The sequence below is a fragment of the Dendrobates tinctorius genome, unplaced genomic scaffold (assembly GCF_039654945.1).
Source record: "Dendrobates tinctorius isolate UK_male_01 unplaced genomic scaffold, ASM3965494v1 ptg000241l, whole genome shotgun sequence".
Taxonomy (NCBI): Eukaryota; Metazoa; Chordata; class Amphibia; order Anura; family Dendrobatidae; genus Dendrobates; species Dendrobates tinctorius.
In genome coordinates this window covers 14282100-14300355 of record NW_027361908.1, presented here as the reverse complement: position 1 = coordinate 14300355, position 18256 = coordinate 14282100, and the positions used below count along the sequence as shown (strand labels likewise).

At 49.0% G+C, this 18256-nt stretch overlaps 1 protein-coding gene across 2 annotated transcripts in view; it reads left to right on the top strand.

Annotated features, from left to right (window-relative positions):
• Nucleotides 1-4824: 4824 nt before the first annotated feature.
• The window catches only part of MON2 (MON2 homolog, regulator of endosome-to-Golgi trafficking), a 139786-nt gene continuing 126354 nt past the window's right edge, over nucleotides 4825-18256 (top strand). The window contains exon 1 of one of the 2 annotated variants that reach the window (XM_073556966.1): nucleotides 4825-5127. In XM_073556966.1, coding sequence (XP_073413067.1) covers nucleotides 5014-5127 — 114 coding nt within the window. In that variant the 5' untranslated portion in view covers nucleotides 4825-5013. The remainder of the gene's footprint in view (nucleotides 5128-18256) is intronic. The other variant, XM_073556967.1, reaches the window with a different exon arrangement.

The following is an 18256-nucleotide window of genomic DNA, read 5'->3' as shown; positions in this document are numbered from 1 at the left end:
AGGTCCAAGTTTATTCTTTCTCTCGCCGTCCACCAGACGGCCTCACAGCACACCGCACTTTCCTTTACAGTTCTCCGGTTGCAGATCACAGGGTGACACACTTTCTCCAGGGACGTATATTTACGTACCGTCCCCTTTTACACTCAGTGATGCTCTGACAGCTCCGTCACTGTGGCTACCTTCGGCCTATACACCAACAATAATGTTACTGGTCAAGCGTCCAGGGCCGGACTGGGACTAAAATTCAGTCCTGGCATTTGAAGTTACACAGGCCCACTAGTCACATGGTGACTATATAATATCTTTGTACACTTGTAGTTTACAAGAAGTGAGAGGAGAATAACACGATTATATAACATGTAGTCACAGCTGTGCCCAGGATTTCAGCTCAGTCCTATTTATTGCTTTTAGGTACAGTACTCCTCCCAAATCTCTGTCCCCTTTTGTATGCATGATTACAGAATTCCTGGCAGAACTGCTCTCTATTGGGCAACCAGACCCCCTGGTCATAGCCACCCCTATCATACCTCCCAACTTTTGAAGAAGGGAAAGATGGACAAAGACTGCGGCGCTGCAAGTTTTGGCCACGCCCAGCCACACCCATTTCACAACTAGTCACACCCATGTCCACACCTAATCGCACCCATTTAGCACTGCTGATCACACTGACTGGTACTGAGGGCACAGTGGCTGGCATTATGGGCACACTGACTGGCACTAAGGAAGAGAGAAAACAGAGAGAGAGAGAAAAAAGAAAACAGAGAGAGCGAGAAAGAAAGGGGAAAGAAAGAAAGAACAGTGAGAGACAAAGAAAGAACAGTGAGAGACAGAGAAAGAACAGAGAGAGACAGAGAAAGAACAGAGAGAGAAAGAAAGAAAGAGGGGAAAGAAAGAACAGAGAGAGACAGAGAAAGAACAGAGAGAAAGAAAGAAGTAAAGAAAAGAAAGAAAGAACAGAGAGAAAGAGAGGAAAGAAAAAGAAAGAGGGGAAGAAAGAACAGAGAGAGAAAAAAGAAAGATTAGAGAGAGAAAGAAAGAACAGAGAGAGAAAGAAAGAACAGAGAGAGAAAGAAAATGAGGGAAAGACAGAACAGAGAATGAAAGAACAGAGAAAGAAAGAAAAAGAGGGAAAGAAATAAAGAAAGATTCTACAAAGATACTATAGCAGCCCGGCTCCCATTGTAGTGCCCACCTGAGCCTCCCAGTGCAGGACATATCATGATCCGCTCACATGGCCGGCATCCCCGATTCCAAGGCGATCCTGCTGTCTGCGCTGTCGGAGGAGGACATGGTGATGGATCTAAAGCATTCCTGGTTCCGTCACAATCTCCTCAAGAAATTATCTCATTTCCGGTCAGCTTCCAGCACATCACTTCCGGTGGAACGTCATGTGTGAGTTTTAAAATGCTCCTCGGGGCTCCGCCGTGTACTCCTGTGTCCGTGGGAAAAGCCTGCTTTGTATGCTTTGTACACACTTGGCTCCGCTCCGTACATCCCGTACACATATGGCTCCACTCCGTATACCCCATACACACGCGGCTCCGCTCCGTACACCTCGTACACACACGGCTCCACTCCGTACACCTCGTACACACACGGCTTTGCTCCGTACACCCCGTACACACACGGCTCCGCTCTGTACACCTCGTACACGCGTGGCTCCTCTCCGTACACCTCGTACACACACGGCTCCACTCCGTACACCTCGTACACGCGCGGCTCCACTCCGTACACCTCGTACACGCGCGGCTCCTCTCCGTCCACCTCGTACACACGGCTCCTCCCCGTACACCTCGTACACGCGCCGCTCCGCTCCGTACACCTCGTACACGCGCGGCTCCACTCCGTCCACCTCGTACACACAGCTCCGCTCCGTACACCTCGTACACCCACGGCTCCGCTCCGTACACCTCGTACACAGGGCTCCGCTCCGTACACCTCGTACACGCGCGGCTCCGCTCCGTACACCTCGTATACACGCGGCTCCGCTCCGTACACCTCGTACACGCGCGGCTCCGCTCCGTACACCTCGTACACCCACGGCTCCGCTCCGTACACCTCGTACACAGGGCTCCGCTCCGTACACCTCGTACACACACGGCTCCGCTCCGTACACCTCGTACACACGGCTCCGCTCCGTACACCTCGTACACACACGGCTCCGCTCCGTACACCTCGTACACACGGCTCCGCTCCGTACACCTCGTACACAGGGCTCCGCTCCGTACACCTCGTACACACACGGCTCCACTCCGTACACCTCGTACACACTGCTCCGCTCCGTACACCTCGTACACATGGCTCCGCTCTGTACACCTCGTACACACGGCTCCGCTCTGTACACCTCATACACACACGGGTCTGTTCCGTACACCTCGTACACACGGCTCCGCTCCGTACACCTCGTACACACGGCTCCGCTCCGTACACCTCGTACACAGGGCTCCGATCCGTACACCTCGTACACACACGGCTCCACTCCGTACACCTCATACACACTGCTCCGCTCCGTACACCTCGTACACACGGCTCCGCTCCGTACACCTCATACACACACGGCTCTGTTCCGTACACCTCGTACACACGGCTCCGCTCCGTACACCTCGCACACACGGCTCCGCTCCGTACACCTCATACACACACAGCTCTGCTACATCCACACTGTAAATCCTGACCCCACACATACTTACCTCAACCAGCACCATGACAACAGCAAAGCAGAGTCTTGCAGACGGTAGAGGCAAGGCTGAGCGCACAGGACCTGTGATGAGGTCACAGGAGGGGCGGAGTCAGGGGTGACATGATCGGGGGTCTGGACAAAGGCTCCTGATCATGTGACCCCCTGACTCCTCCCCTCCTGTGACCTCATCACAGGTCCTGCGAATAGAGCGAGCAGGCAAGCGAGTGCGACGCTGTGAGTGGCTGCGGGGGGTCTCATGCTGAGGCGAGGATGGGGTGCGGGGGTGCGTGGCGGCTTATCTCCCTGCAGTGCGGGAGGAACTTGAAACTATCACCGCCGTGGCCGCAGAGGGCCGGCGGCAGGAGCAACAGTGGCCGCAGCAGCTGGCAAGCGGCCCACGTGACAGCGGCCCACGTGACAGCGGCCCAGCGGGAAAATGCCCGGTTGGTTATATGGCCAATCCGGGCCTGCAAGCGTCGTTCCAATACGGTGTCCCACACCCGGTGCCTCGTCTATACTGTGGTACTTCGTGTCAGGACCACCCCCCTGACTTCCTTTCTCCTCAGTCCCCCTGGTTGGGTTTTCCTCACAGTGCAACAACTGTCACAGTCTCCTCGTCACTTGAGCGCCCCCTGGGGACTGGAACTTTCTGGAACCCTCCTGTCAAATTTATAGCTTTCCTGATTCCCTATAACTCCGCCCCCATGACCAACGGTTTCTTAGCCCTAAGCTGATGTCAAGTCCTATGCTCACACTCCTCCCTGCCCTCTAATGTCAATTCAAGGTACTGCACGTCACCTACACTTTCCTAGCTGTTTTCCCTTTTGAAATCTGACCAGTCAGTCCGTCCGTCAGGTCACCTTCTCTACATGCACACGCTACGGAATGCTCTGCTGATTTGGCCACGCGAATTTTGTAAAATTCGCAGGTCAAAAGACCTGCGGTTTTACCTGCGGATTAGCCTGCGGTTTTGCCCTGCGGTTTATCACCTCTACAATGGAGGAGATGGTAAACCGCAGCGGAATCTGCCGAAAGAATTGACATGTCAATTCTTTCTGTGGTTTAGAAACCGCAGCAAATCCGTGCAGAAAAATCCACACCGTCTGCACTGCGGTTTTGGTACTGTACACCGCAGCAAAAACTCCTGCGGATCCGCAGCGGCCAAATCCGCTGCGGATCCGCAGCAAAATCCACAGCGTGTGCAAACTTCAGCCTGGCTCTCCTTTGCTTCTCACTGATGAAAGGCTTTTTTCTAGCTTTACATGACTTGAGCACTGCTTCTAGGAGCCTGTTACTAACTGTTCTTGCCATGCACTACACCCCAGCTGCCATTTGCCATTCCTTTTGTAGGTCACTTGATGTCATTCTGCGGTTGCAGAGTGACATTCGAATAAGATGACGGCCATTCCGGTCAGTGGAGAGTCGTTTTCGCCCTATGCTGTCTGTAACTTTGTTGTCCCCAATGTCTGCTGCTTGACCGTGTTGTAATGGACAGCCATCTTGGAAATTTTAAGGATGGAGGCAACATGATGCTCACTGTAACCCTCTGCTAGTAAAGCCAGAATTGAGCCCTTCTTTTCCTCACTCGAGACTTTTCTTTTCAACTCCTTTGGCATGGTAGAAAGTTATTTTTTCATTCCTTTTACTATTGGGATATTACTAGCACTTGTTTTGTGAACGCCACAGCAGGATTTTTTTTATATTTCCCTTCATTAAATAAGATTTAGTTTAGGTGATCACCTAATCAGAAACATATTAAGTAGTATGAGGTGTACTCTGGTTACTCCGGTTAGAATTCAACTAACACTGGAATGGAATGGCTGTCAGACATTTAGAGAAGCAGATTTTTATAAAACTGTGCAGTGGTCTCTTATTTTTTTACAGAGCCTATATATATATATATATATACATATAATATGGCACTGCAGATACCTTCCTTTATTAATGACACTAGAAGTATTAGGGTATGTGCACACCCTAACAATAGCCATGGCAGCGTGAGTAACAGGAAGACATGTTTCCTGTCCAACGACCACAGTCACGGGCACTGGGGTCTGGGAGCTGACGGAGCCAGAGACGCTGACAGCTCTGTGGGAATGCCACACTGCGCCTGCGCGGCCAGCTTGTGTTTACGGAAGCGGCTGTTACGTGTCAGTGCGGGGAGCGAGGGATTCTGGGAGTCCGGCTGATGGCCGAGCCGAAGGGCTGGTAGCTCCGTGCCGGGCCGGGGACATGTTTTAGGAGCCTGAACGGAAGGGTGGCTGCCTGCTCCGCACCGGCGACAGCTCCTGGTCCAGCTTCTTCTCTTCTCTACCAAGTCATAAGCTGGAACCATGTCCTCCTCCACCAGCAGCCCCGAGGCCATCAAGAAGCTCCTGGAGAACATGCAGAGTGATCTGCGGGGTTTGTCCATGGAGTGCAAGAAGAAGTTTCCTCCTGTCAAAGAGGTAACAAGAGCAACCAGGGATCAAGCCCTCCCATCGCTTCTTATCAGAACTTTGTGTACCTCCTGGGCATTCAGGATCTGTGATGCCAGTGTGAAAGCCTGCGTCCTGACTTGTGATTTGTGATATGATCTGTGTGTGGTGTGTGTGTGTGATGTGATCTGTGTGTGGTGTGTGATGTGATCTCTGTGTGTGTGCGGCACGGTCCGTGTGTGTGATGTGATCTGTGTATGTGATACTGTACATGTGCGCGACACAGTGTGTGTGTGATGTGATCTGTGTGTGGTGTGATGTGGTGTGTGATGTGATCTCTGTGTGTGCGGCACGGTCCGTGTGTGTGATGTGATCTGTGTATGTGATACTGTACATGTGTGCGACACAGTGTGTGTGTGATGTGATCTGTGTGTGGTGTGATGTGGTGTGTGATGTGATCTCTGTGTGTGCGGCACGGTCCGTGTGTGTGATGTGATCTGTGTATGTGATACTGTACATGTGTGCGACACAGTGTGTGTGTGATGTGATCTGTGTGTGGTGTGATGTGGTGTGTGATGTGATCTCTGTGTGTGCGGCACGGTCCGTGTGTGTGATGTCATCTGTGTATGTGATACTGTACATGTGTGCGACACAGTGTGTGTGTGATGTGATCTGTGTGTGGTGTGATGTGGTGTGTGATGTGATCTCTGTGTGTGCGGCACGGTCCGTGTGTGTGATGTGATCTGTGTATGTGATACTGTACATGTGCGCGACACAGTGTGTGTGTGATGTGATCTGTGTGTGGTGTGATGTGGTGTGTGATGTGATCTCTGTGTGTGCGGCACGGTCCGTGTGTGTGATGTGATCTGTGTATGTGATACTGTACATGTGTGCGACACAGTGTGTGTGTGATGTGATCTGTGTGTGGTGTGATGTGGTGTGTGATGTGATCTCTGTGTGTGCGGCACGGTCCGTGTGTGTGATGTGATCTGTGTATGTGATACTGTACATGTGTGCGACACAGTGTGTGTGTGATGTGATCTGTGTGTGGTGTGATGTGGTGTGTGATGTGATCTCTGTGTGTGCGGCACGGTCCGTGTGTGTGATGTCATCTGTGTATGTGATACTGTACATGTGTGCGACACAGTGTGTGTGTGATGTGATCTGTGTGTGGTGTGATGTGGTGTGTGATGTGATCTCTGTGTGTGCGGCACGGTCCGTGTGTGTGATGTCATCTGTGTATGTGATACTGTACATGTGTGCGACACAGTGTGTGTGTGATGTGATCTGTGTGTGGTGTGATGTGGTGTGTGATGTGATCTCTGTGTGTGCGGCACGGTCCGTGTGTGTGATGTGATCTGTGTATGTGATACTGTACATGTGTGCGACACAGTGTGTGTGTGATGTGATCTGTGTGTGGTGTGATGTGGTGTGTGATGTGATCTCTGTGTGTGCGGCACGGTCCGTGTGTGTGATGTCATCTGTGTATGTGATACTGTACATGTGTGCGACACAGTGTGTGTGTGATGTGATCTGTGTGTGGTGTGATGTGGTGTGTGATGTGATCTCTGTGTGTGCGGCACGGTCCGTGTGTGTGATGTCATCTGTGTATGTGATACTGTACATGTGTGCGACACAGTGTGTGTGTGATGTGACCTGTGTGTGCGCGATATGGTCTATATGTGATGTGATCTGTGTGTGTGATGTGATCTGTGTATGTGATACTGTACATGTGTGCGACACAGTGTGTGTGATGTGACCTGTGTGTGCGCGATATGGTCTATATGTGATGTGATCTGTGTGTGATGTGATCTGTGTATGTGATGCTGTACATGTGCAACACGGTGTGTGTGTGTGTGATGTGACCTGTGTGTTCACGATATGGTCTATATGTGATGTGATCTGTGTATGTGATGCTGTACATGTTTGCGACACGATGTGTGTGATGTGAACTGTGTGTGCGATATGGTCTGTATGTGATATGATGTGATCTGCGCATGATGTGATGTGATCTGCGCGCAATGTGATCTGTGTGTGATGTCATCTGTGTATGTGATGCTGTACACGTGTGCAACACAGTGTGTGTGTGATGTGACCTGTGTGTTCGCGATATGGTCTATATGTGATGTGATCTGTGTGTGTGTGATGTGATCTGTGTATGTGATGCTGTACCTGTTTGCGACACGATGTGTGTGATGTGAACTGTGTGTGCGATATGATGTGATCTGCGCACGATGTGATCTGTGTGTGATGTCATCTGTGTATGTGATGCTGTACATGTGTGCGACACGGTGTGTGTGTGATGTGATCTGTGTGTGCGATATGGTCTATGAAAATAACCCAAAAGCTCCTGAAAATAACCCAAACAACTCAGTGTGAACTTACCATAAAGCCGAATTTAGATGTCTATGAAACCAGGTCCATGTAAGGACCGAGGTGTCCAGACGTGGTTGCTGGTATCCTGACCCAAGCTCAGTAGCGTCTTACAGGCCTAGGAAGCTGTTGCCTTCCATTCGGGAGACTGTTTCACAGACGTCTGATTTCTTGGAAGGACTTTAGCTCCCGAATATAGCTGTAAGTTTTCAGCCACATATGCTAAAATCAGCTGGGGACCGAGCCGTGTGTGAGACTAGTTGGGCTGGCTTCTCACCGCCTGAGTGACAGGTCTGTCCGTACATGCGCATATTCGAGAGAGCTGTCAATCCAGTACAGCAGATGGGCAGAAGCTACTAGGGGACCCGCCTGTCTGACTAGTCTCCCATACGCCTCGGTCCCATCAGCAGATTTTTCTCTGAAACGTATGGCCGAGATCATACAGTCATTGTCTGATACTTGCTGCCGTGTAGCAATCATCATGTATCAGGTTGCCTTTAAGGATATGTTTACACAGAGTTTTCTTACTTGAATTTTGAAGCTGATTCACTTGAGAATCCACATCAAAAGCTCCGTCAGGTGAACATACATTTAGGCTGTGTGCACACGATGCGTTTTTTTAAGCGTTTCCGCAGCGTTTGAGCCGGCTCAGACGCTGCAGAAACGCTTAAAAGATGCATCAAATTAATTAGCATGCGTTTTTGGCTTTCTGTGCCAATGCATGTGTTTTTAACCGCTCAGGAATCGCTTAACGGCTAAAAACGCAGCATGCTCATTAATTTCCGCATTGCTGAGCGTTTTTAGCCATCCCCAATGATCCCAGAAATCGCGTGTCAAAAAACGCGTCAAAAATCGCGCGGAAAAAGACGCGCGATTTCTGGGAAGGGGATCCTTTTCCTGAGCGTTTAAAAACGCTAGCGTGGGCACATAGCCTTAGGCTATGTGCCCACGTAGCGTTTTTCAAGCGTTTTTTTGCTGAGCAGAAACACATGCCCTTGCCAGGGAAAACGCATGTGTTTTTTAACACGCGTTTTTGACGCGATTGTCAAGCGTTTTGACATGCGTCTTCCTATGCGTTTTTGCAATTACAGTGTATATATGCGGAATTGCATGCGATTCCGCACAATTAATGAACATGCTGCGTTTTTTTCAGCTAAGCGTTTCCGCAGTGGGAAAAAAACGCACCATTAGCACAACATGTGCGTTTTCCATTCTATTACATTAGATGCTATTCTTAAGCGTTTCCGCAGCAGAAACGCTTAAAAAACGCAACGTGGGCACACAGCCTAATGGGGTTTTCCACTACTGACAAGTTCTTGTTAAATGCTATATTTCCAATGTAATGTAAAAATAACAGACACGCACTGGCGCCATTCTGAGCAATGTCGGTGCTGGGTCTCACGTGACATTGCAGTGCTCACGGTACATAACAACAGCAGTCGCTAATAATGGGCTGCCGTTCTCATACTTCCTTCAGATGTCTGACATTCATCTAAAAGAAGTATATGGAAAGCGGCCTAATAGAAACCACTGATTGTCTGCAGTGCTCACGTGGCATAAAAATGTCATGAGAGCCCTGGGGAACCTGGCACTGATATAGCTGGAATGGCACTGGTGAACAGCTCCTTGTTAGCACCAAGAGACCTAAAGATAAGGTAGATATTTACTCTTGAACACCACATTACTAGGTGCTGCTTTTACTAAATTGTATATTTCTGTACACATGATGCTGATGTAGTCAGGAAGAGTAGCTTTTATTCGGTTTCTGCACGGACACTGGATTGGTGGACAGCTCTGCATCAGATCAGGATTTGCTGTTATATCACAGCTTTGCAATTAAAGACCCCCATTCACATTAGGTAGCTGTTTGCAACACAATCACTTATCCAGTAGCTATCTCTTCCAACTTGTGAGACAGCCGCTGTCAGACTCCTTTGGCAGCAGCCTATGTTTCCGAGGAACAAAAGGATCTGTTACTTCCAAACACGCCGAGTCATTCTCTTCTCCCAATATCATCTGTCAGAAGAGACTTGAGGCTTCATACACATCAGATGGTCGGCCTATCCTGACAAAATTGGTGGGTCTGGCAGACTTTTGCTTAATCTGTATGTAGGGACTTTAGCAACAGACTGCGCTTCCTAAGATGATCTTTGCCATGCTTTCTACTGCAGTCATCTGGTAATTGCATGAAGATATTTGTGGCCACCACCGCTTTTGCCTCTTGCCAGAGACTATATCACTTTCACACTTAGTGGGTTCCTGCTTACCTTAGAAATTACTCAATTACTGTGTAATTATCGAAAAAAGGGTTGTCTCATTACGTCAGCCCCTTTCTATAAGTCTTGTTAGGCCATATGGACAGCAATAAGAGCGATTTTCCCCAGAAGTGTAACTTCCCTGTACTGTATGTGATACTGGTCCTTGTGCTATATGACACTGGTTCCTTCTATGTGAAATGAGCTAGTGGACTCACTCAGGCACCAGGTCCTGGGGGCAACGCCTGAGAAAATTGTGTGGGATGTAGGGTGTCTTGGTGAAACTAGGCCTTTTAAATGAGGAATTCCTAACCCTCAAAAATCCAGAGAATTGTCATTGAGTTTGCATGAATTTGGAATCCATGTTACCAACCTTTGGAGACATTTCTGTTTTTGTTTTTTACTTAAATGCATTTATTTGAGGCTAAAAATGATTTTTGCAATTGGGTTACATTAAAAAATGGCCCAGTTTGCTTTTTTAGGATCTTAGTTTACCTGCACATTTAACTTTAATGTAGTCTAGGGCAATAAACCAGCTGAGAGGAGTTCAGAAAGACAGATTGGCTAACGTATTCTCAGTAGTGGTGAGCGAGCGTGCCCGAATAAGGTGCTATCTGAGCATGCGCGAGTGCTAACTGAGTGTCTTCAGCGTGCTCCCTGCATGTGATGCAGCCAGCAGACATGCAGCCGCGGGGACTTGAACATATTTTTTGAGCACGCTGAAGACACTCTATTAGCACCCGAGCGTGCGTTTTATTCGGGCACGCTCGCTACTCACTAATTCTCAGTTAACTCATCCTGCAGCCAGAAATAGTCATTTCGACAATGACGTTATAGGAAAATTATGCAAAAATGATTTTAGCCCCAAATACGTGCATTAAAAGGTCTTGTTCCTTTTCAGAATATCCTGGTTCCCATGCATAATTTTTATTTAAAAAAAAATGCAAATAACACACATGTTCGTGTACCTCTCCTGGTCCACTGCTAAGACTCCGATTCTCTTCCCTGGGTCTGTTATGGTTGGCAGTGCTCACGTCACGTCGACAGCGCTGCAGCCGGTAAAAGAGCTCAGCAGAACGCCCTACTCACTTTCCTGCTGAGCTCACTGATGTCATGCTGTCGAGGTGATGTCAGCGCTGCCGACAGTAACAAGCAATGGAGATTCAGTGCTTTACCCAGGGACATTTAGTAAGGTGTATGTTTTTGGGGGTTGAGAGTGGGAAGAAGAGTTGGGAAGACCATAGATAAAAAAAAAAATATGCAAGGTGCTAACACCTTCAAGTGAAAAAAACAATTGCCTTGAATGGTTTAAAACCCCTTTAATCCCTCCTCATGCTGCATTCGCAAGAGTCCAGGGGGCGGTGCCTTTGAGTGTAGCGCCCTGTGCTTGCTAATCTTTCCCCTCCACTTCCACTGATTGCTCTAGCATTTGATCAGAAGGTTGTTTCAGACATCACTCTAAACACAGGGGAGATGTTGGAGAGGATTTGGTGCAGAGCGCCCAGGACATTGCACATGAAGAGGCTGGCCACTTGGCCACTGGACACTTGCAATCTCATTGTAAGGCTACAGTCAGATGGCCATAGATTCTCTCATCCAAGAAAATCGGGATGATTATACTAATGACACTCTCATCAGCGTTTGACCCGAGTGTCACCTTATGTGATCCGAGCCTCTCGGTTGACAGAATCATATCACAGGTGAGGAGACGATGGAGGATAAAATTTCTCCATCTTTTCCATTCTGTGAGTTTGTGGAAGTTTGACTGAACTCAGATGTCTTTCGAGTCCAGTCCAATGTTTTCCAACCACCCATTGATTTAAGTGATTGGGTGAGTGGCATTTGATTTTTAATGTGAAAAATCATACATCAGCACAGCTCCATGGAATACTATTGGTCCGAGTACTATTCAATTAAAATTGGATAGGACTTGTCTGATGTATACACTGGTGTGAGCAAGCCCTGAAGATGAGTAAAACTTGGATTTGGCTGTCCCACAGCTTGTATGCTCGGCCACATCGGTTTGCTTTAACTGCTCCCTGTCACTTATCCGGCGTCTGTGGCACTGAGTACCGCATCCGGCGTCTGTGGCGGCTGAGTGCCGCGTCCGGCGTCTGTGGCGGCTGAGTGCCGCGTCCGGCGTGCCTGTGGCGGCTGAGTGCCGCGTCCGGCGTGCCTGTGGCGGCTGAGTGCCGCGTCCGGCGTGCCTGTGGCGGCTGAGTGCCGCGTCCGGCGTGCCTGTGGCGGCTGAGTGCCGCGTCCGGCGTGCCTGTGGCGGCTGAGTGCCGCGTCCGGCGTGCCTGTGGCGGCTGAGTGCCGCGTCCGGCGTGCCTGTGGCGGCTGAGTGCCGCGTCCGGCGTGCCTGTGGCGGCTGAGTGCCGCGTCCGGCGTGCCTGTGGCGGCTGAGTGCCGCGTCCGGCGTGCCTGTGGCGGCTGAGTGCCGCGTCCGGCGTGCCTGTGGCGGCTGAGTGCCGCGTCCGGCGTGCCTGTGGCGGCTGAGTGCCGCGTCCGGCGTGCCTGTGGCGGCTGAGTGCCGCGTCCGGCGTGCCTGTGGCGGCTGAGTGCCGCGTCCGGCGTGCCTGTGGCGGCTGAGTGCCGCGTCCGGCGTGCCTGTGGCGGCTGAGTGCCGCGTCCGGCGTGCCTGTGGCGGCTGAGTGCCGCGTCCGGCGTGCCTGTGGCGGCTGAGTGCCGCGTCCGGCGTGCCTGTGGCGGCTGAGTGCCGCGTCCGGCGTGCCTGTGGCGGCTGAGTGCCGCGTCCGGCGTGCCTGTGGCGGCTGAGTGCCGCGTCCGGCGTGCCTGTGGCGGCTGAGTGCCGCGTCCGGCGTGCCTGTGGCGGCTGAGTGCCGCGTCCGGCGTGCCTGTGGCGGCTGAGTGCCGCGTCCGGCGTGCCTGTGGCGGCTGAGTGCCGCGTCCGGCGTGCCTGTGGCGGCTGAGTGCCGCGTCCGGCGTGCCTGTGGCGGCTGAGTGCCGCGTCCGGCGTGCCTGTGGCGGCTGAGTGCCGCGTCCGGCGTGCCTGTGGCGGCTGAGTGCCGCGTCCGGCGTGCCTGTGGCGGCTGAGTGCCGCGTCCGGCGTGCCTGTGGCGGCTGAGTGCCGCGTCCGGCGTGCCTGTGGCGGCTGAGTGCCGCGTCCGGCGTGCCTGTGGCGGCTGAGTGCCGCGTCCGGCGTGCCTGTGGCGGCTGAGTGCCGCGTCCGGCGTGCCTGTGGCGGCTGAGTGCCGCGTCCGGCGTGCCTGTGGCGGCTGAGTGCCGCGTCCGGCGTGCCTGTGGCGGCTGAGTTGCTGTTTGCATCCTAGTCGTGAAATATTGAACAATGCTGTTCCTTTATATCGCCGATATGAGCAGCTGTCGAACATTTGGGACACTCCGTGTGTGTGCTTGTAAAAGCTGGTACAAGATTTCTGTGATTTTTGGCCTAACGCCTGTATGTTTGAATATGAGAACAAGCATCCCAGTTCTTCTGCTTGTAGGAGAAAACGCGTAATTCCAAAGTATTCAAGCCAGTCCTCAGGGAAAGCTAGGAATAGGTCTTACTTGAAATAACTTTTTGATTAAGATATGTAAAAAATCCTTGACAAGATGGTCCAAATTCCTTTTCGGTTTTAAGATTGTTAAATTTTAACATTTATATTGGTGATTTCATGGAAAATTTCCTGTTGTGTTAAAGGGAAACTGTCAGCAGGATTTCTCCCTCAAAAACTACTTATGGTATATTCACATGTTGCTCTTCCAAAGACTTGTCCAGCAATATCTTTACATGGCCGTTCCGTTCATCCATTATGGAGGAATCAGTATTGGAATTGATATCTGCAAATGAGACTGTAGATCTGAAGCCTCCGTCACTCCAGCTCTATTCTCAGCCAAGACATGCCTCCTTCTGCTTGACTGACTGCCTCTATGCTGTGTTTTGTGATTTTAGGGAAAGGAGCCATCAGTAAAATGACTGTTGAGTTTGTCATGTATCCTGCAGTAGTTCCAGATCTCAGCCGCCCTGACTATATGGTCATGATACATTGATTTATTTACACATACCCCTATGTCCATACGGCACAGTCTCTACCCGTCTACCCTGGGCTTTTAAAAAGTTTACTTTCTGGACCTCACCAACCAACACATGGTGATGCCAATATGCCACCAGCTACAATTACTACCACTCAACTCCAAATCCCACAGTGCTAGACCTCTATTGACACAACACACACCAAATTACAAATTTTACAGCACAAATAATATCCTCCAGTACATATTCCTTTCTTTATATTATGGTAAGAAAAATGCATATGGTATTGGAATGTCTGTGCTGTAATACGACCCCTTGCTATCTTATGCTCTTGTGAAAAAGGAGTAAAGGCGTAAACTTAATTGTAAGGCAAAGTCCTATAGCACTGATATTGTTTTACTGTTACTTACTATTTGCTATTATTGCCTACCTACCTTGGGCTTCTGTGAGTTAAGGACCTTTTATACGGAATGATGATTGGGCAGTCGAATGCTGTGAGATCAGAGTCTTTACATTAGAATCCTTGTTTGGCAGCATATTCTCCCCCGGGGTATACAGAGATGTGCTGCCAATGATCCTGAAACAGTAGGTGAAGGAATTTCCACTCTTGCTGTGTTGTCAGCTGGCGGCAGCTTCGGGCGCAAGATTGGCCCATAGACAAACTTTATCTTCGGAAAGTCTGGTCGTCTACCTAACTAGAGCACTGTACAAAGAAGCATATACCGTAAATGTCGCCTCTAGGTCAATGGCTCTGCTTATGTAGATAAAGTGCACTGCTCCAACAGACCAGCCCCCAAGGACCGGCTCTTAGTACAGTTTATACGCCAGTGTGCGCAATACATATTGTTACAATATTTGCCAGCAATAAACCTGTAACTTTCCTTATCAGGCATGCCTTGATGTTATTTGAGAGTATAATGATTAATTATAATTCCCAAGTAAGTTTTTACACGCAGTGGTAGTTTAAATGCATGACTGGCACAGTCCATCATGGTGTGGGAACTTACACCCGGCCATGACAGCGGCATTTAACAAGCGCTTCCGGCCGCCGGGCCGGAAATACGCGCATCGCCAACCCCGTTACGTGACCGGGGTCAGCGATGCATTGGCATAGCAACCAGAGGTCTCCTGGAGATCTCTATGGTTGTTGATGCCGGATTGCTACGAGCACCACCCAGTGGTCTGCGCTCATAGCAATGCAGTAATTCAACTACATATAGGCAATCTGCTCATCGCCTATATGTAGCAGGGCCGATCAGACTCTGCTGTCTTACTCCCTTGCTTTGATGTGGGCTCTGGCGCTGAGCCCACATCTTTTCTGTCAAACTCTGACAGCGGCATTTAATACACGCTTCCATCAAGCGTGATGGAAATCTCGCCCATCAATGATCCCGTCACATGATCGCGGGTCACCGATGGGTTGGCATGACAACCAGAAGTCTCCAGCAGACCTCTATGGTTGTCACTGCCGGATTGCTATGAGCGCCGCCCTGTGGTCGGCGCTCATCACCTGTATGTAGCAGATCAAATTATGGCAGCGTCTAGCCTCCCATGGAGCATACTGAAGCAGCCAAAATTAAATTTCTTTTTTAAAAAAATATGAAAAAAAAAAATAAAAGTTTAAATCACCCCCTTTCGCCCCATTCAAAATAAAACAATAAAAAAAATCACACATATTAGGTATCGCCGTGTTCAGAATCGACCAATCAATAAAAAAAGGATTAACCTGATCGCTAAATGGCGTAGCGAGAAAAAAAATCAAAATGCCAGAATTACGTTTTTTTTGATCGCCACAGCATTGCGTTAAAATGCAATAACGGGCAATCAAAAGATCGTATCTGGACTGCACATAAATGGATAAATGGTATTCTTAAAAACATCAGCTCAGCGCGCAAAAAATAGGCTCTCACCCAACACCAGATCACGAAAAATGGAAACGCGACGGGTATCAGAAAAAGGCGCAATTTTTTTTTTATTTTTTTTTTTAATAGCAAACTTTGGTATTTCTTTCACCACTTAGGCCGGTTTCACATTCGCGCTTTTGAGCGCAGCGACGGCCTGCGCACGGCCGCCGCTAAGCCCCTGCCCCGCCTCCACCGGTATCTCCGCCTCCGGGCGCATGACGTTGCATGCGTCGTGCGTCCCCTATCTTCATCACAGAGGGCGTAGGCCGTGCGCAGTCTGCACACAGTCTGCGTTTGGCGGCGCATGCGTCCTTTTGATGGTGCGCCGAGCAGCGCCAAACGCAACCTGTTGCATTTTGGTTGTGCTCGGCGCACCGTCAAAAGGACGCATGCGCCGCCAAACGCAGACTGTGCGCAGACTGCGCACGGCCTGCGCCCTCTGTGATGAAGATAGGGGACGCACGACGCATGCAACGTCATGCGCCCGGAGGCGGAGATACCGGTGGAGGCGGGGCAGGGGGCGGGGCTTAGCGGCGGCCGTGCGCAGGCCGTCGCTGCGCTCAAAAGCGCGAATGTGAAACCGGCCTTAGATAAAAAAGAACCTAGACATGTCTGGTGTCTATGAGCTCGTAATGACCTGCCACCCCTGTCAAATATCAGGTATGTCTGACCAATTTTATAAACTATAATTTCTGCGGTGGAAGGGAGGCTAAATAAAAGAGCCACCTTGACAGAATGCAGCATAAGTGCTGCACAAGGTGGCTCTTTTACTTAAAAACGCCAGGGGGCGGTGACAGGTTCCCTTTAAGGCAGAAAGTGAACTAAGCCGGCAAGGGCCTGGCAGTAAAGGGCCTTGTAAATATCACAATGGAGGAAGCTCAGTGTTTGGTGACGTTCATGGCTTCCAGACTTCAGGCAGTCATTGCCTACAAAGGATTCGCTACAAAGTTTTGTAAATGAACAAAGGATTCAAAACCTAAAACAGTCTCTTCTGAGCACAAAATTTTCACAGCAAAGAAACAGTTCATTCAGCAGGCACATATATGTCAGTGCTGGCTCACCCGAACAGATTACAGTCCTTTATCTCAGAGTAACCTTCAGAAATGGAAGCGGTACGGTCATACTGGTCTCAGTATCTCCTTCAGCCCAAGCTCCAGCAGTCTCCATTGCCAAACAGAAATATTCACCTCCAGGCACAGTTCACACTGAACAGGCTTCAGCTTCCACATGGTTCTCTGCAGCGCCAACAAACAGACTGCTCAGCTTTCCTAGCTGACCCGTGCAGTCTCCATTCTGAATCAGACCCTGGCATATCTCTCTCAACTATAGCTCACATTTTGGCTGGTCACTCACCAGCTTCACCACACTCGACTCTACTTCATCTAGCAGAATGGCACATACATAGTGAAAACAGGCCAGGTCTTTGTTCTTGTAAAAAAAAAAAAAAAAAAAGGCTAGGCAGGTGCATCTAATTGCGACCTGTAGTGCTTGGATTTAATCCAGTCCTACCTGGCTTTGCTAAAATGTTAAATATAAAATCATAAAAAACAGGCAGCACTCCAAAAATTAAAGTGAAATTGCACCCGGCTTCTTTTGGTAGTATATAGTGTATATATATTTTATGTGTGTTTGTGTATGTGTGTATATATATATATATATATATATATATATATATAATTTGTGTGAAAAAGTGTTTGACCCCTCCCTGATTTCCTATGTTTTTGCATGTTAATCACACTTAAATGCTTCAGATCACCAAACAAGTTTAATTATTAGACAAAGATAATACAAGTAATCACAAAATGCAGTTTTTAAATTAAGGTCTTTATTATTAAGGGAAAAAGAAATCCAAACCTACAGGGCCCTGTGTGAAAAAAGTGATTGCCCCCTAAACCTAATAACTGGTGGGACCACCCTTAGCAGCAACAACTGCTAGAACAAGCGTTTGCGATAAATAACTGTAAATGAGTCTTTTACAATGCTATGGAGGAATTTTGGCCCACTCATCTTTGCAGAATTGTTGTAATTCAGCCACATTGGAGGGTTTCCCAGCATGAACCTTTTTAAGTTCATGCCACAGCATCTCAATCAGATTAAGGTCTGTACTTTGACTAGGCCACTCCAAAGTTTTGTTTTGTTTTTCTTATGCCATTCAGAGCTGGACTTGCTGGTGTGTTTTGGACCAATGTCATGCTGGATAACCCAAATGCGATTCAGCTTGAGTTCAAGAAAAGATGGCCGGACATTCTCCTTTAGGATTTTTTGGTAGACAGCAGAAGGGGGCAAACACTTTTTCACACAACTGGGTGTGAATGCATAAATACTTACATTTTTTTTTCAATATTGCTATTATTTTACTTTATTTTAATTTTGAAAACCCCTGCAGTGTTAAATAGTCCGTCACTAATTCAACTCATATTCAAAATGTACTTGAAAACAGAGAAAACAGAGTCTATGCTATTTAATAAATGCAAAAAATGTTATTTATCATTAAATATGACATAAAATATACGTATATGCACAGAACACCACATAGTAATCCAGTGAGCAGAAAAAGAGTGGATAATAAATAGACATTTTGCTTATAGTGACCCAAGTTCCCTAGATCATAGCTAAAACTGCTGCTACCA